At 36.5% G+C, this 20537-nt stretch overlaps 1 protein-coding gene across 4 annotated transcripts in view; it reads right to left on the bottom strand.

The window, feature by feature from the left end:
- Positions 1–20537, bottom strand: part of LOC122537593 (FH1/FH2 domain-containing protein 3) — a 199687-nt gene that overhangs the window by 86890 nt on the left and 92260 nt on the right. For all 4 annotated transcript variants that reach the window (XM_043670869.1, XM_043670868.1, XM_043670871.1 and 1 more), the window contains exon 2: positions 7374–7432. Coding sequence is in view for 1 of the 4 variants with exons in the window: in XM_043670872.1 (XP_043526807.1) it covers positions 7374–7432 (59 nt within the window). In the remaining 3 variants the exon portion in view is untranslated. The remainder of the gene's footprint in view (positions 1–7373; positions 7433–20537) is intronic.

The following is a 20537-nucleotide window of genomic DNA, read 5'->3' as shown; positions in this document are numbered from 1 at the left end:
TTTTTTTTTTTTTTTATTCTCTTCTCTCGGCCAGCTTATTCCGGACCTTCGATCATCTCTCCTGCACCGTGTTCGTAGGGTTCAACGAACGGCTACGGCCCGCAGGTGAAATTCTGCGGGACGACGAGACGGCCAACCTCCAGGATTTCGTGTCGTTCGATTTTTGCCAAACTTGAATCGCGTACAGCAGCGGTTATCTGGCTGGTTCTCTGATTCCGCGAATAGATCGACACGTAGGTGGACTCATTTTCCCCAGCGTTGTTTAATTGGTTTTGCGAAGCCGCGCGCGGGATCGAATTGTGGGCACGATAATTGAACAATTTTTTTTTTTTTTTTTTTTTTTTTGTGGCGAGGAAACTTCGATTGGTAACTTGGTTCTCAGTTTTCGTCGATCGAGTAATTTCATTTTGAAGGAGTCTTTGTCTTCCTGGATGCTGGTTCCTGATTTTTTTGTTCTACTTCTGCGGCGGTAACTGCATCAGCTAACCGTTTAAACGGTTCTTTCAACCCGTAATTGGAATTTCGTTTATTTGCAAGAGAAACGCTAGAATTCGTAGAATGGTGAAAACTCTAAATAATTAATTAGAGCAATTTTTCATGGAATTTTGGTAGACTTTCAGAGTAAAACATAAAGTTTTTCCCATTCCTTGCGAGTTTCTAACGTTGCATGTGGCTATTTGCTGCAATTAAAAATCTGGGAACCTAATAATTATTATAAATAAGACAATAAGGTATTCTCGTGATGAAAAATTTTTGAAACTTTCGAAATATGAGCGTCCACCAAACATGCAACTTTCATTTAAGTCACACGACTTAAAATAGAGGTTCATTTGCATACATGTTGTAAAAATAAAATAAATTTTACATTAATTTATAAGACAGAGTATTTCTACGTTGAGCCCGAGGAAATCAAGCTGTCCTTACGCAGATGTAAATCTGAAAATTACTAGTTGTAAACTGCCTGTGAACGCTACACTCTGATTTATTCATGAAACGCTGCTAGACAGACGTATAAATATTTTCAAAAATGCCCGGAAGAATTCATTGATCGCGAGATAGGTGTCGTTAAATCTCACTTCACTGCAATTACCATTTACACTGCGCAGCCGGCGATTAATTATTTCACTACGCTGATGAAACGAAGTGAAATTCTTGAATTTCAAATCGTTGGACAAAGTCTTCGGAAATAAACAGAGGAAAGAAGAGAAAACGAAATGAGAATTATTTGTAGCAAAGGATCGCTAATGAAAATTTTCAATCTATGTAAATATATTTTAATTAGCAACAACTGCCGAACAAAAGAGACAAACTCGTGTTTTCCTTAAATTCCTTGCCAAGATTATTTCATTGTATCTTCGTCGTACGCAACTCGAAACATTTCTTTTCGACAGCAGCGACTGCAAAATCCAATTTGCAAAAACACGCACATTCATCTCGTCCCTGGCATCCTAGACAACAACTTAATCACTTTTAATTACTCGTCACCTCCTTAGCATCTCGTCGGACAGACGCGCGTAATTAGAGGTAGCCGGACGACCGATTTCAAACGTAATAACAAGCTGAACGAGCACCAGCTAAGAAACTCTATCGCGTTTTAACGTTCGTTTAATTACCGCCTGTGTTTCACAGGAACGAATTTTTCTGGTAAAAACCGTCGTTGCATCAACGTTCCCCGCGTGTAACACCGTAATGAAGAACGCCAGACGTACAGCAAACGAAGTATACTTCGCGTGATATTTCGTTATACACATTTCCGTTGTGAATGAATTTTTAACATTTTTTTTTTACGTTTTCTTATGTTATTTTATTTATGCTAATGTAACGTGCTTCAGTTTTCGTAATTTGCACATTATGGACATTTATACATATTCTTGTAAGTAAATGATGAAAAAAAAAAGAATTGAAAATTTACACAGAAAATGCGTAAAATATCTAAAGTAAAATATTATCGTCATAATTTTAATTACAATTAGATGAAACGAATCTCTAAGCCCTATTTTATAGTACATTTTTCTAGTTTATTAACGTGTTTATAATTGAAGAAATGGACAAAACGTTTCGCGATCTGTTTTAACCCTTGAAATTCTTTGCGTGAATTTGTTTGTCATTCATTTCGACAAACAAAACGACTTTTAACGTTTCAATCTATACACGCGTAAAAGTTGAACGTGAATTTACATGTAGCAGGTTTTCATCTTCAAAATTGAAGAAATTTCATAAAACATGTATTAAGGAATAGACTGACTTTAGAGTTGGACAACAATAAAATAGAAATACAAGAATAAACCTAAACTCGTACAACCATATAACGATAAATAATTTTCAACTTTAAATAATATCTCCGTAAAAAGAAACAGAAAAAAGAATCACACTTCTCATCGAAGATATTCCATCTAAGCACAATGAAAAATGATCGCTGCGTGGCACACATAACGTGCTCTTAGCACGCGAGAAAGTTACAACTCAAGACGGTGGGCTCTGGCGTAAAGAAAAACGCGATGCATACGTTATGAGGGGCCGGTTTGAGTAATTTCTGCTCGACGGGCTTGAATTTCACGACCCGACACACGCGCCCGACGCAACGATGTATCCAAGATTCAATGCGCCCGAATACGAGGACAATCGCGATTACACTCTAGCCAGATCAGTTACACTTGTACATACGAGAGAGAGAACACACGCGCGGATACTTACGTTGGCGGAATTATGCCGCAGCACGGAAGTCATAACGTGGTCACGCTCTCGGCTGAAGTAACAACGCGCCGCGATAAAATTCGCGCGGCAACATTTTATCGGCGATCAGAAGCTCGTACGCGGCACATATTGGGAAATAAATCTCACCTGTGTGTGTGTGTGTGTGTGTGTGCGTTCGTTAAAAAATAATGAGGGGAGATCGGAGCCATTGTGCCATCTGTGTGTGTTTCAAAAGAATCCAGAATTCGCTTAACCGAATTTCGCGCGGACTCGAAATTGCGAGATAACGACCGCTCGTTTGTGAAACAACCACGTCGCCTTTGTTCTTTCAATTATCTGCCTCTCTGTCGTGAAGACGAATTAATTGATGTACGCGCAGATCAGTACACTATCTTCTAACTTGATTTCTAATTTACGAATGTAGATGAATTTTTGATCATTCACGCTGACCATAACGAATAATTGCGTGTTTGTGAGAAAAATGACGTAAAAATGTATAAAATATTTAAAGTATATAGTATTATAGCCAAATTTACTTCTTGGATTTGATTTCTTTAGTACGTTTCATGCAGATATGATTTTGTATAAAAATCCCCGGTCTATCAATCATGGTGTCGTATAACAATCAGATACGTACTCAATTCTTTTTTTTCTTTTTCTATCAAAGATAACAGACATTATGAATGCTTGGTGAAAATATATGCAGATGGTTAGCATAAATCTATAAATCTTCGCTTTAAATAGTACATGTAATCAAGAACGGAAAATCCTTCCACTTTACATGCACGTAGACGTATTTAAATATTTGAACGAATCTCATTTCGTAATTACAACAGATGTGAAGCTCAATGATTAACATCAGCCGAATGAATTATTTCGATAATTTCCAATCCCAGCGTTTTAATAACGATGTGTCATTAATTTAGTTCTAATTGACACAGAGATTAAATCTTCATTTGTAGTGCCGCGTGAAGTTATGGATATAAAATTTCGAAATACTACCAATATCGTCTCACACAATGTTTAATCAATTCCAACATCATAAACACAAACTTTTAAACATCACAATTTCACGCCTCGTAGGGGTATAATTGATTTGAAGTATAAATTTACTGAGCTAGATGAATCGAATTGAGAAATTTAAATTAATTTAAAAAAACAAGGTTATAATACGTAAAAAGAAATTAAAAATGAAAATATGTATTACTATGTAAATAACACACGATGCGACAATCTCACTAAAATCATTGTTAAATTACTGAATAAAAGTTTAGGTATCTATCGTGCAGAAGCTTCTACATTTAACATCAGCAAAAACATTTAAAACGTCCTCGACTCAGACGTGAAACTTAATATTCAAATCTCGGACGAAGAAAGGTTCACGATAGAGAGAAAAAGTAACACGTGCCGCTGAAATCACACTTTTGCGTCTCTTGGGCGCCACGCCGCCGTAACAACCGATCATTTGTTACATTTTTTCCATTCGCCTCGTCGAATTTCAGCCGGCCGTCTTTTCCCGGGGATTGATAAAATAAGATTTTTCGCAGGCGCTGGCTGCCTTGATCGCCTCGCGGCGATCAATCTTTTTTTCTTTTTTCCGCCCCCTCTCCCCCCGCGTCCATCCTCTTTCTCTCTGCTAGGGGAAAAGACGACGACACGGCCACGTTTCCGACGAGGAACCAAGCGAAGACCCATTTTCACGGTGATTTTAGCGGGAAATCTCGTCGCGTGCCGCGCGATTCAATTTTCCTCGGTAATGTTGTGATTTGACGGAGGCCGACCAACCCTATTTGGAACACCGAGAGACGTATTTCAGTCGTTGCTCGACTACGATAACGACGAATCGTAAGATAATTACGAAAATATTATCTGAAATAATAAATTCACGCATTGGCGGCCATTGACGCGTAGATTCGCGAATTCATTCTGAATTCTCGTTTCGTCTTTGGGTTCGTTATTATGTTTGATCGAAGATTAAACAATGATTTATCGCGATATTGTATGGTAGTAATTGAATTTGTTGAAATTTCATGAAATTATAGAATCTATGGGAGACACAGATGAGAAAAAATATTGCAATATAAATATTAAAAATATTGGAATTTGATGATACGAATCGATTGAAAATAACTGTACACGCAACGTTAGTTTTTGATGAATTAAATAGGCTAGGGTTAGGCATTGCTTGAAAATCAATTGTCAGACAAGAGAGAGGAAAGTGAAATAATTTTATAATATTTTAGGATGGAAAAAAGCATTGATTACGAATGTGTCAAAAATTTTAGAATGTACAGAAATGATTCATGAATGTTAATTTCGTTACTCGGTGAAATTAAACGTTCGACCTAGTTTTCTTAACTGAATCGAGAAAAAGGATTGATACATAATTCGTATTTGTAATAATGAAAAAAATGTTAAGTTGTTGCGCGATTGGGAACATACAGGTTTTGTATTATTTGTTATTTCCCTGTTGAAATTATTAGAAAAAATTATGCTTCTGACTTATTACAACAGATTACACTAAACTTCTAAGTGGATATTTCGTGGAAAATAATTGAACGTTAATGTTGAACTTCTAAAGAAAACTTGGTTAATCTTATCAGAAACTTTAATATAAAGTCTACGAGATTATATTTGAATAAAATATTATAATCTTTGGAGAAAATTAATTAATCCCTGAACTTTGTGACAGTTAATCTCTGAAATACGTTATTCTTCAAACATTAAAAATTCTTCTACTCGTTGAAACAAGACTGAACAATCAAATCCACAATGGAATGAGAAATTCGAAATTCAGTATGAAATTTAAAATTAAATCCACTTTACTCAATATTACAGCTATCGATATGTATATCTAATCCGATCCATACAATCTGAAGCACTGTAATTCAACAGATATTATTAAAACATGCAACAGTTTTCAAATGTTTAATTTTGTCATTCGATGTAATATTAAAATATTTCTCACGCTTTTCTCAATTAGCAAAAAAAGAGAACGAAAAGATAAGACACAACGTGACAATTGCTGTAACAAATTACAATAGACGTCTCGTATACATCACACTGCTCCAACAACGACAACAAAAAAAAAAAGAAGAAAAAAGAAGAAAGAAAAAGGTATTAATCTCGCCCGTAAGATCTCGTACACGAAATGAAAAATGTCCGTATAACCGACGATTACCTTTGCACAATTATTCTCTATTGCGAGGTCACACTGGCCGCATGAGCCGCGGCTTGAAAAAGAAACTGCACCGCGGTCAGCGGGCACAGTTTTTATTCGACATGGTTAACCATCACCTGTCACCTGTGATTAATGGCTCGTACTCCCTAGTGAAGCCCTAGGCCGATTTTTGTCGCCGCCAACACTGTTCTGCACTTTATACATTGATCATTACTTCTGCGCGACGTTTTCATCAAAAAGAATTATCTCGGACAGTGACTTTACATTAAATCTTTCCTCGAGAGGACCGCGAGGGATCGAGACTCGCTCTCTCTCTTTCTCTCTTTCTCTCTCGCGCACGAAAATTGATTTAAGCTTCCTTTGTGAACGATAATTACCGCGATACCGCGTGGATCTGCATTGTTCGTTTGTTAACGAACGAAAATTCGTGAACGTGTAACTCGATCGTACGGATGTACCATTTGCGAATGACAAAAGGACGAATCGTTTCATTCGATAAATCCTTTCATTTCGATTCGTGGAAATTTATCGTGATTCCTCTGTACTGAAATCTGCAGACAATATTTCATTTAATGATATTTAATTATTCGGTGACGAATGTAGTTGAAGTTATACCGATTCGTGTATTTTCTAATTTGTTATAAATTACATAGTGTAATGTATGAGTACATCTGTCTATTGTGATATTTATCTAATTCCTTTGATATTTAATTTAATGCAACGTATTAAAAACCATTGAGGTACGATTCCAATAAAAATTAATTCAATTCATCTCCGATCAATTTCTTATTATTATTTGGGAAATACGGATTGCCTTCGATTTGCGTGTTATTTGAAATTTTTGTCCGAAATGAGTTTCATGTAACATGAATAATACAAATGTGTATCTATTGCAATCTGAATTACGTAATCATAGTCACAGTCAAAAGTTGTCACGCAAGTTGATTGAAACGCGTGTATTATTTAAAAATTTGACAGTGAAATATTTCACTGCTCGTATATACGAGAAATTGACTAAAGTTAAATCAAAATCGTAATTTAATACTCTTTTTTAAAATAAAATATCGAAAGGGAATATTAAACGTAGCAGCACTGATGGAAGTAACAAAATGGAATATTTTACAAATTATGCGTTACCGAGATTTTTCTCTTTTTAAAGTGAAAAGAATATTAAAATAAATGATAAAATTTTTAACCTATTAATCTCAATCTCCTGGCGATATACGTGGATATATCTATCTTCTCACATTTGACCACTATTATATCAACAACACACGAGAATCAAACGTAACTAGTGTTATCGATGCGAGTGGACGACATTTCCTACGCGACTAACGATTCTTTATCAATATCGTTGTACCGAAACGCAGTAAGTGGAGCAAGATTTGACCCAGTGATGCCTGCTAGAGGTCGAGGAATCGTCGTGAATCGGATGATCCGTCCAAGTGGATCGTGGGAGCCTCTGGCTAGATTTGAATCGAGTCTCTGATGTACTCACCTATAATAGTGTGCACCCTCACGGACAGCTGTGTCCTGAGAACGATCGAGTTCTTTCGGCTGTAACAGAGAAAAAAAAACAGAGAACATTAATGATCGAGTAGCTGCAAACACAAAGACGGGAGATCGACTATATTCAAACTGATCTAGATATGTAGGGACGCAATTTTTTTAAAAATTCGAACAATCCCTTAAATGAATTATAGTAGAACTTCGTTTACACGAACTTGCCAGAAGACATGCACTTCGTACAATAAAAGTTATAACGTTCAAATGAACAGAGTTAATGAATAAAGCAATTATAATTTTTGTCTCAATAAATATATAGAATTCTATTATAATCATGGTGATCTTGTTTCATTACAGTGTTAATAAAATTTTAATTGTACAACGCGCACAATATATTTATAATATTTGTACAATAAAAATAATAAATAGAAAAGAGACACGATAAGCAACCTTACCAGGAATTGATATTTAATTTTATTTTGTATTATATTTTACATTCTCGGTAATTAAATTCAAAAATTTAAATAACCTTCGAGGGGCCTATTAAAAATTAAATATATTTCTGATTATTTATAAAATTTCGTAGATTATTACATCATCTATCAACTATCGTAGTTGACGTCAAAATCGAAAGATCGTCACAAATAAATTTCTCACACTTTTCCCGTACATCCTCGACAATTCCTCAATTTTCAACACACTCTCCTCCATTCCTTCATTTCTTCAACAACACGCTCGAGAAATACTGGGTTAAGCCGACTCGAACAACGAGTGGGCGGAAAATCGTCGAGGGCCACGCAACTACTTCTTCGGCTTCTTCGACGATTAGCCGTCGATGCTAATTATCCATGGCCGCGAACTAATCGAGCCTCGCCGCTCAGTAATTACTTAATTGGGGCTCACTGCGTGAGCGCTTGCACAACGGCTGCACCGAGACGCGTCGCGGTGCAACGCGAATTGGGTTAGACCGGCTCCTCTCGAAGATCTGCCTCGGCTAGCCGCGGCGAACTTTAAGGCCCTGCGAACCTTCCCACGCCACGCGTCCCTGAGAAACTATACGTGGCGACTGCGTGCACAATGGATTTCAGACGAGGACGAGGTAAGGAAGAAGAAGAAGAAGGAGGAGGAGGAGGAGGAGGAGGAGGGTTGCCCCAGCGAGTACGAGAAGAAGAGTAGACGAAGACTGCGGCGTCAAACACATCCGGGGCAAAAGAAAAAACAGAAAAAAAAAAGAAGAAGAAAAGTCGGCTACGTACGCGCGCGTTAATAATGTTTCCGCTCGTTAAACGAGCGAGACGGTGCGCGATTACGCGTTTGTGCTTTTCCCACAAGCTGAACACGTAGTACAGGTGGAAGTGGCATTCGCGGAACAACAGGCCGACCGCGATTCCAACGCTAGCGACCGCCTCTCCCCGGCGAGAGATCGATCCACGATTAAGCGCGATTATGCGCCGGCTGTGCGTGTCTTCATGAAAATTTCAGAGCTACGATGAGAAATTGTTTTTCTAACGCCTTGCTGTTTGCATCGCCGCGACTCTACGTGCCCTGAGACACCGAAGGCGGCGACGGAGGGATTGTTGCGAGGCGAAAGTAAGAAACGCACACGTTCGCGCTCAGGAATTACATCCGTTGCGTGTGTAATACCGATAGCTGTTTTGAGACACAATGTTTGGTTTGTAAGAAATATCAAGGACGATGCGTTTAACGAATGATCGATGAAGAAGCAACATTTTTTTCACAGTTGGACACTGAAAAAAAAAGATTAAGCTAAATTGATAAGAAACATAATCTTTGGTCTGCAACAGCTTCGAGTTTTTAAGTTAAGTACTGGGAAATTTATCGAGACAGCTTCGATTTTCGATTCTTTCTATCTTTGCACCACGTACCTTTGCTGACTAGTTTAAAATTTCCAGAATTCGAAGGGATGTTTTGTCTTTTCTTTCATTGCCAACATACGCTACTGGCTAGAAACTTGAAATTAGTGGATGTTCTACAAAGTTCAAGAATTTGGAGAAAAAGCTCATCTTCCTTTCCTAATCACTGACACGTACTACTGACCAGAAGTATTCCACAAAATTGAAGAATTTCAAAGACGGTTAACTTAAAATTGTTTGCCACTTCAACAAACTTTTTCTTTAATCAAAAATCTATCGAATTATTGTATTATTTGATACGGTTATTACTGACGCTTCTTTAAAATTCTTTGTTAAAAGTATAAAGTATTATTTGTATCCAAGTGACTCTTTTTTTCCATCACGTTAATTACGAATAAAATTTGGTTGCGACGATGTTGAAATTCAGGAATAAATACTATCATATTCATAAAATTTAATAGCGTATGCATCCATATTAGGTATTCAAACGTTAAATCATGCAAGCTCTGCTAATTGCATGTCAGGAACCACTTGTCAGGATTACTCAGATCGTCGATTCTGCAAACATCTAAATGGATCGTTGTAACTCTGCTATTTCGAAACCAAATTAGATATCAAGACCAAGAAGGTTATATCGTTATCGTCAATAATTCAAAGTAATTAAGGCATTAGAGTTTCCGAAGCACTGCAAACTCCAAAGTGCTTCTTGGATTTCTACTAATTGATTCGGATTATTTTTAGAATCAGAAGGATACGAAATCTTTGTAAACTCTAACGTGTTCCAAAAATTCCTAATTTTTTTGGAGTGCTAGCTGTGCTTATTCATGTCAAAATTTGCAAAGTTACAGCTTTTCAACAGCTTTGTTCGTAACAGGAGAAATGTTTAGACTTTTCATGGAACTCGAGTAATCTTCTAGAATCTGAACAGACTTTGAATACCTCACGTGCGAGACAGAATTTCTGTACATTCTGAATGTCTCCCGTAGCTTTGATATCTTTGGCGATATCCGAATAGCTTCAGCACCTGTAGAATTTCCAATCCCAAAATTCCAATATTAGCCCATAGACCTTGGAGACACTTGCATTTCTGGCCTGGTATATTGAGATTCTGACACCACGTGTGATCTATTACGTTCGATCTGTTACGTACAAGGACTAACGTAGCTCCAATGATTCTGACATATCTGCTATATTTTGGAAATTTATTTGAATGTTACTATTTCCTCGGTTACGTTAAAGGAAATATAATATAAAAATCAATGATAATTAATAAATAGATTAAAAAATAAATTCTATACCGTATATCAGTACTATATATCATCTTAGTCTTAAAATGTGAATTAATGTTGTAATATTTTACATAATTTTTTCGAGCAAATTTTAGAAACCTGACTTCTATCTTTTTATTAGAAATTAACCGAAATACTACTCGTAATTTATAGTAAAAATCTTTTATAATAGAAATGAAAATGTCATTATAAATTTTCGCGAGTAATAACGTCAATTGAAATTTTAAAAAGAAACCTAATGTAAAAATTGGCTAGTAAATTTACTATTTGAAAGCAGAAAACTTTTTTAACATATCAATTATTAAAAGAAACTCTAAATTAAAACTGTGAATTAAATATCGAATTTTATGACTTTCATTGTTAAATTCCTACATGACTATTGTAATATCAAGTTTCGCTCATTAAAGTTATCTCTTTTTGTATGAAATATATATTTTTAAATGAGAAATTTTCATTTCCAACGATGCGAACAATTTTCCCCTCCTTCTGATCTCAATTGAATCGAAGAATACGTTTTGTTAATTAAATGAATTTCCACGAATGAAAATACTTGTTCTCTTTTTTGAGAAAGTACGCAGAACGAACTATAGAAACACATAAATGAAGAAATCAAAGCGCTTTAATGATTGTATCTGTTGCAACAAGTTAATTAAGAAGAAAAAAATCACAATGACGCATGCATTATATGCATACTTCACAAACAAATCATTGCAACAATAATTGTGATTTGCATGTGGGACAAGGGAGTAAGCTTTTTCGTCTGACTTGGAATTGTTACTTGTGAAACGCCATGTTTGACCAAATGAAAGTTTAATCGCTTCTATATTAAAGTAATTTTTATACTCTATACGATACAATGCATTCCTTCAACGATTAATTATTTTTATTATTCTATATGTAAAATTAAATTCTTGCACCAGAGCTATCGCAATCTTTTTATTTGGAAGTAACTGTTAAAATTACTTTCAATATGATATTAAAAAATTAAAAAAAAATTTACAACATGCTCTAGCATCAGAAATAACCGAAACTATTTTGAAATAAAACTACATTAATATCGAAATAAACATATGTTCAAGACAACTATTTTAACTATTATAATTGTATAAAATTCACATACTCTCCAACAGATGCACATTTTGTATCCATCGAGAATCTACAGAAATTACATTTGACAAACTACAAGAATATTTCCAACACCAAGGAAAACCTACTCCAGCTCGGATCCATTAACAATTCAAAAGATTCAACCCTCGTTCCTCGCGTCGTTCCATAACCATGAGCGTCGACTCGCGGAAGACAAAAGACGCGTCGTTAATGCGCGAATCACCGAGTCGCGATTGAAAACTATCACCAAGTTTTTAGCAATCCCGTTGGATTATGTCCGTTGGATTAAGCCGAGGAGCGAAACTTTCGATTCTCGCGTTCTTGCCTCGCGGCCTCGGGGTTATCCCGTAAACAAACCATTTCCATGTGAACCAGTGGAAGAGGGAGAGGGGAAAAGAAACGGTGGAACGACTTCTTGGATTCCCTTAAGAGAGTTGTGAATCGTGGGCGGGGGCACGGGGTTGCTCGAATAAATTAAAAACTTTCCGGCACGGGGCCAAGTTCAATGTCGGGCGGTCGGACTTCGCCACCCGACGACATCCTCCTCGTCGTTGTTCTACGTTGCCACATAAACAGGGACCGGCGGTTTCGTTCGTTCTTTCTTTCTTTCTTTCTTTCTTCCTCTCGCATTGTATTCAGTCTTTGCTCGCGTAATTGCCGAGCATTGTTTCCACGATAATTGGCCGGCAATGCACGTCAACGTACGAACATAGCAAGCTCGTGTAGTCGTGGAAAGTAGAATTCTCAATCGAGACGTGGAAGTTTCGAAAGTTGCTACCGAAAGAACTGTACGCTACACTGTTCGAAAGTCTTGTGACAGTTTTCGTTCCTAAGAAAACTAATAATGTCCTAATTAATATTCCAATTTCGTTTCCTAATGTTATTGCGATATAAAAGAAAATTTAATATCAATATTAATATTATTAATATTATAGTTGGCATCAAGATAATTATTATTATTAATAATATTAACATTACAGTTAGTATCAAGATAATATTATTATTAATATTATTAACATAACAGTTAGTATCAAGATAATATTATTATTAATATTATTAACATTACAGTTAATATCAAGTTAATTGAAGTCGATATTATATTAAGAACGTTACAAATATTATTTACCATATATTTACAAATTATATTTCATATTTTGCAGATACATAATTTCATATTTTCCTTTACAAGGAATGTGTAATATTCTAATATCATTTTAAACGTGATTCTGGGCAAAGTATTATTTTATTGCCGCGGGATTTTTCAGCGGATGTGTACGTACAGGACGAGCGGAGAAATCGGATTGAATTTAGCGGCGGCTTTACGAAACGAAATACAAACGAACTAAGATTTCTCTTCAGCGGAAACGGAGAATGGTGGCTGCGAGACGTTTCGGAACGAAATGGACGAAGGCGTTAAGAACAGATTTGCCAAGTTTTTCCGCGCTATTGAATCGTACTTTATAAATTTATTAAAGTCCTTTTTGCAGGTTGTTTTTTCTCTTTTTTTTTTAAGAAGTATGAACAGAAATGGATTTTTAGGTTTTTAGTAGAAACGTGACATTCTTTCATTTGTCACTTTCTTAGTTTCATGACAAATTCTTGTAGTCACAGTATTTTACAAATACAAAGTCTCTATCTTTGTTATTCTTTGAATGAAAAATAAACGAAGTTGTTAATAAATAAACTACGGATGTTCGTTCAATTTCGGGAATTTAACAGCAAAATTTGGAAATTAAAAAATTTCAATACTTCGTAAATCTATTTGCTTATCTGGATCAAACAGTTAGATTTCTATTTAAAGTTGAAAGCTGTAAACGACTACAACTTTCCTTTTTATCAATCAGATAAAATTCTGATTACAACGGATAACAGAAATCTCCTCGTCTTTTTGAATAAAATGCTGTATTTTCGTATCGATACCAGAAAGCACAAACACGTACAACGGCCTTCGAACGATCTTCGAACTGTTGAATGGCTCTTCAGAAAAGCAAGTGGTTCAAGCTTCGAAGACCTTATGTAAATAACGTGCAGAGAAAAAGAAAGTCTTGGTTCTTGTTTGTTCAAACAAGTTCGATTTTCATATAAACGTGGACTTTTGATTTGCCTCTTTCATCGAAACGGATATCACAATACAAGAGAAAACGAATCGTATGATCGTCTTTAAAAGATGGTAACAAAACTTTTGTTCCAATCGTGTAATTTCTTACAAATTAATTAGTCAAGTGTGTATCTATAGTCTGTATTTTAATCTTCAGTGTTCTTTTATACAATAATTTACCAAATAATAACATCGAGATGTAATTTGACGTAATGTGATATAAAATTGATAGACTGCAAGTTGCGAATCCTCTTATAATTTTATAATTTTAAACAAGATGTGATTTGTAATTTTGGTAACGAGACGTCAATTTATTCTTCAGAGATTTAAGTTTTGTACGAATGATACGAAATAAGGGAATCATCGCATAATGTCAAAGCATCCCTAAATACACTCTTAGAGCAAATACGCCCCCCTATTTTCAAACGATCTCATTAACCGTCTCATTAACATCTCATTTTCTCTAAGACGTCGTGAAATATCCTTTCTGAAGGAGCATATTACAGGAATTGCTGCAGCAGAACTTCGTCACGTCTGTTCACGTTAGTCTTTGAAGTTTGATCATAATCGAAAGGACCGGGAGCACGCGAGGTCTAAATTTCATTTAAATTCAAAATGAAGGTTTCAGCTGAAATTAATGATAACCTGTCAAGGCTCGTAAGTAGATTGGCTTATTATTTGATCAATGACAGTATATAGGGATATATATAGGGCAACGAAACTGCTCCTTAATTTCCTGTTCCTTCGAATCTAACAGGATTTACTTTTGTTTCTTTTTCCTTTTTGTGAAGCGATAACAAAATTTAACTGAATAACATATTACATCTTTTCCGTCTTTTTAACCTCTTGTGCTGGGAATGACGTGCCACGCACGTCGAGAATATTTGTCCCAAAATTGCAATATTCTCTCAGTTTTAAGTATATTGAAGTATAACCCAGGCAAAACAAATAATAAATTTATTACATCTTAGTAATTTCTATCCAGTGATATGCCGATATGAATTCAAAAAAGAAGACGAATTATTGTATACGGTTTGGTCACTCGTTATGGTCCGCAAACTAGCGCACGAAGTTAAAAAAGAATTACGCGACTGGAGACAAGTATGTCTTTTCGAGCTAGTCGTTGCGAGAAAAATCTGTACGATCCTGTTTAGAAAATCAAAGAGAAAGGAATGGCAATTATATATTTATTTCGTTTCTCCGAACGTCTCGTTTTATTGGAGCGAATCCCCGGCCGATTCGCCCCAGTAAAAGGACGCGACAGAAGCGTCTATTTAACGCCACTTCATAACGCTCGAGAGAGAAATTGGCGCGCGGCAAAGCCGTCGCTCGATGCAAGAGTATCGATAATCGGTACTCGCTGAAAACTTCGCAGACTATCGGTCGCCCAGTCGTCAATTGAAAACCGCTTCGACTCGGAAGGGGTTATCGCTTCCAGTCGAACCTCCCCGTCTCTTCTCTCTCTCTCTCTCTCTCTCTCTCTCTCTCCCCTTCCATTTCTCCGTCTCCTTTTTCCTCCCTCTCCCCCTTTCCCAGCCCTGTTCTCTTTCTCTCTGGTCCAGTTGTTCCATCCCCTCGGCGGAGTCACGATTAATGCGCCATTAAAGGAGATTGGAAATCCTTTCGTCGGGGACTTTCGTCGTCGCGCTTACCTCCACGCGGTGGAAGTTCCCACGAGCATCGACACACACACACACACACACCGTCCACAGGATTTTGCATTCCATTTGCAAGAGAACGCTCTCCCCCACGGCCGCTTTTCACTCTCCCGCGGGTGCACTCTCACTCGGCTGTCGGCGAGTTGCGCGCCCCGCGTATCGCGGCGAGCACAGGCCAGGGTGTGAGAGATCGCATTTACATGGAGCCTCGAGGAGGGCCGATACGATCGGCTGCTGTTTTTCCCGAATCGAGGCGAACCGAAGCGTTGCGGCTGCAACGATGGTGGCTCGACCTCTCGAGAGATCGTTGCCAGCCGGATCGAGCACGCAACTGGGTCGTTGCGAGCAGAGAAATTTGAGAATGCACCGGCTAATCGAGTTGCGTGCGGCTTCGCCGGGCTCGAGAAGTCCGTATTGTTCGGGGGTAGTTTACGCTTGGTAACGCGGATCGCCCGGGAAACGGAGGATTACATTTGTTGAGGATTGCGGCGCAACTGAAACAATTAGCAGGGGGGGGGTGGGTTTTGTGTCGGGCTGATTGCCAGCGAATCGAGCGATTTCCCGCCAAGACGAGGTAAATGCGTTTTGATAAACAGTTACAGATCGCCGGTTGAATGGAACGAGCGTGCTTGCGTGCGATAAACGACGAGCGATGCTTTATCTGGCTGCAAACATCAAGTTTTACGGAATCGATAGAATGCAAAAAGATAGGGATATCGGGCAAATCTTTAAAATGTTCTCGATTAGAGGACGGATGATTGATGATGTAGCAAGTATATAGTATGAAGATTGTGTGTAAAACTAATATATTGTTACAATATAATATAATATATTGACTTGTTACGTGAAATAATCGTGTTGCACAATGTCATTTCAATAACTTTAAACGAATAATGTGAAGATAATAATTAAAGTCCGTGATTATATTTTGTATCAACGTAATCACAAAATATAGATTGGAAATAATATTGAATATCGACATACTGTTTGGAAAAATAAAATTTGGAAAGGATCTTTGTCCACAGTAAAGAAGGGTTCTTTATTGATAATGTTTGCGTTTTGACAATTGCAAATGTTATTTTTCTAAAAAAATAACACAGTGATGTGAATTCATTATAAATCCCTATTTATATTATACTCGAAAGTAACTGTTACACGTTAATCTAATCAGATAAATATCAAACAAATAAATTCTTTCCTTTCATTCTTCGGAAACCGTAACGTGTCTGAATAAGAAGAAACTGTTATTTGTAAGAATCTGTTATTTCCCGTACATTTCTCATAAATACTGATGTATCTATTTCATAAACGGCATGTACATGTGTGTAAATATAATTTATTGCAATCCATAAGGAACCGTTAATATTTTTGTGAGAGAGAAACTAAGAATACAATTTCATTCTTCATTCTAGTCTCGAGATATTTACACTTCAGCTTTGCGACACTTGTTGAAAATATTTGACACTGGATTTTTGCTGCTCCTCGATTCAGCGATTTAATCAAACAGATTAATAAATTAACCATCCTTGACCGTATTAACGAAAAATTGATGGAGATGGTTCAACGTCCTTGCTTCGAACTGTCAAGCAGGTGAGGAAAAAACGAGCGGAAGTTGGAGACACAAACAGGTCATCCAGCTATCATCCGCACAATGTGCTCAACCAGTCAAACGTAATTTCGTTGGTGGTTAAAAATGCCCAAGCTGTCAAACCGCAGGCGAGTACACGCTGCATGAAGCGCGTCGCGTCGCGCGGAATTACTTCGAGCAGCTGGAACTTTCGAGGATCAAGGGTCTGATTGGCCTACCAGAAACTATAATGTAACCACTTGAAACTTATCGAACGTAGAGAAATTTCCAGCGAAACACCCACCACCGATAATCAAACATTTGTTCGCGAAAGTTTCGAGATCTCTTGTTATAGTTCCTTATCGTGGTTATGGCGAGAGAAGTTTTGAAAAATCTTCGAGATATCGACAGAAATTTTTCGGTCGCAATGATTGTGTTTCAATTGAGGCTTAAAATTTTATAAGTTGATTGGAAATGAATATGAATATAATATGGATTTAATATAATATCGACAGAGACAAATAATTGAATTGTAAACGCAAATATTTCAAGTTATTGTAACAAAATTATTTAACTATGGACATACAATCTCAAATTATTCCGTGTTTGTTTCCCAAATCGTTATGTTCTCAAAAATTAAAGATGAGATACTGACTTACAATATACAAGAGCCATCATGAATGAGATTCAATTAGCTTCAACCCTGCTGCGATTTTTGCACATTTAAGTTTGGAAAACCTTCCGAGTTTTGGATTAAAAAAATGAAAAATCTTAGAAAAATCTAATAAATTACACATAGAACTGAAACGATTAACTACACACATAATTACAATTCTTTCATATTTCTCTCGAATGTAAAAAATTGTAACAAATAATAACAAATAATACAAAATTGTAAAAATAATAACAAATAATTGACCATATGCATAAAGTATTTCTACAAAAGATCCCAATTAAAAGATTCGCTAAAATAGATGTGGATAATTCTGACTTGACACAGATTTCAAGTGAAACTGATTTAAAATTCGCTATTATTACTGATTAATTCGCGTATTACCATGCAAAATAATCTCACTCCACGTCGCACGAGTTAGTGAAAAATTTCTCTGTCTAACGCTAAGGTTCGACAAATCTTGAGGAATATTCGTCATCAAAACTCCTCCGTAAATCGGCTTACGCTCGCCTGGAGCGCGCGCGGAGTTTCTTCATTCCCTATCTAAATTTCAGCCGAGGTTCAAGTATCTTCGAATTAAGCCTGAATCCGAGTATTTGGGTTAAACTCGAGTTAAGTGCAAGTTAGGCTAAATTTAAGCGAAGCCTGAGTCACGTTCGCGGCGCGTCGCAGTTACTGTTCTTGAATCGACTCGAGTTTGCCGAGACCGCGCTTAAATACCAACAACGCGGTTAATTTGAGAAACGCCAACTCAAAAATTAATCTTACTCGAAATCCAGAATCGACTCAATGTACGCAAAGAATTTCTGTGAGTGTTATTCGACGAAAATTTCTTGAAGCATCTCGGCCAAGATTGCAACCCTTTGTCGCAGTGCAAAGCTGCCAATTGGCCATCCAGCTAGACATATTTCTATTAAACGCACGGAACTGCCACAATACGACTGTGAATACAAGTCATTAGAGCCAACGAGAAAAACGACCGAGTAGATGTTACAGAAACGTGTCTTGATCCGACTCAGTGGATTTTGGGGATTGAGCAAGGATGTTGGCTTTGCTAGATGATAATTAGAATCGCGACACTTCACAAGTTGGATGGATTTGTTTAGAAAGTTGCGTATTATATCTTTAAAGATATTTACGTAAGTATTGTCATTTGAAACCAATTCGTATCGTCTGAATCATTTTCAGGGGAAATATATACATGAAAATATGAAAACATGATAATAGGACTCTCGTGTTAAGTAAATTTAAAGTTTTAAATAAGACACATATACTCCTAGACAAAACTATATGTTTTTTCTTTTATATGATATTTGAAATATTAATTTTACAACTGAAAAATGGATAAAACAAATTGTCATCATTATTTGATTTAAATATACATATATTTTAGTGAAAGATTTTACTCAAATATTTATTTTATATCAATACTGTATATTTGCCCAAACTTATTAAGAGGCACAGTGGAAAAAGTAAATTAGGAAGAAAAAATTAATTTGCTGTTTGTAAAAATATTATTCATTCAATTTCAATTTAAATCTTGACATTCTCTCTCTTCGATAATATAATTTTCTTTGTTTTAATAAATAATCACTATTAGGATTGGCATTGAGAAATATATTCGAACAGACGATCATCCATATACGTTGCTCGAATTCAAACAGATATATCGAACAGTTACATATGAGATCGTGAAAGCCGATCCTCACGAGAAAAGACCATGTAAAATTTTGTTTTCGAACCTGGTGACTCAATACTTGGCAAATTCTTGTCAAACACTTTATTTCGGTGCTTTGTTATTCTACCTGTGTTTCTTGCATAATTCGACACGCAGTTTCGCATGTGTTGAAGCGAATGAAATGAGAGGAGCTGCTCGAATAGAGATATTATTTCGTAATCGAAGTGGAAGTGATATGACACGACGTAAATTCGAGATCGTGGCATATTTCTTGAATTTACGAAGCGCTGGTTTACTCCACTTTGATTTTCTGCTCGAAATTCTTGCGAATTCTATTTCGCACAGTCAGTCGTCTTATTCTATGAAAATAATCAATCTATCGATAATTAAATTTAAAGAGATATTACTTGTCTAAAAATGTTAATAAGAAATCATTGATATATCATTTTATTGTTAAATAAATATTTGATTTTCTTTATATAAACCCTCTATCACAATGGATTCTATCATTCACAGAATTCTTTAATATAATATAATAATCGGATTTCTTTATTTCAAATGCGAATTTTGATTATTATTTGTTTCATGATTAATTATTAAAATTATTATTTATTATGAACGCGTTTATAAAAAATTTAAAAGTGCAGAATTCCACGAAACGTATAACTATGCAAAAAACGTACAACTATGAAAAAAAAATATATAAATATCCAATGTACAATGATTTCTACAATATAACCAATTAAAGAATTTTCTATCGAGATTCCTCGTTTAATCTCAGTTAATTTACATTCTCGAACTGCGTATTTGCATAAAATTCCGGGATCTAATCGTAATGTTCGTCGAAAATTCCCTCGAGCAACTTCTCCCGAAAACGTGATCGTTTGGCACAGAGGCTGGCGAAGGAACGGTGCCGGTCGGTTTCTAGCAAGGCCGTAGCCACTGATTTACACATCGTCGAACGACGAATTAATTATCGTTAGGACGGAGCCTGCCGATTGAAATCCCTCTGAATATCCGGAATTCACCGTCACCAACAGGGGACACGGTCGATTAACGAGCGGGGAATAAATAATCGTCGCCGGCGATGAACGAATCGGTTGCGTAAGAATCCTCCGGCCGGGGAACACGGTCGGTAAGGTCACCTCTGTCTCTCCCCTTCACAGCCCATAAATCACTTAGGAATTAACCCCTCTAATTGGTACGGTGGTA

Source organism: Frieseomelitta varia, unplaced genomic scaffold (genome assembly GCF_011392965.1).
Source record: "Frieseomelitta varia isolate USP_RPSP 00005682 unplaced genomic scaffold, Fvar_1.2 scaffold_920, whole genome shotgun sequence".
Classification (NCBI taxonomy): Eukaryota; Metazoa; Arthropoda; class Insecta; order Hymenoptera; family Apidae; genus Frieseomelitta; species Frieseomelitta varia.
The sequence above is the reverse complement of the archived record's forward strand: the minus strand, read 5'-3'. Positions and strand labels throughout refer to the sequence as shown.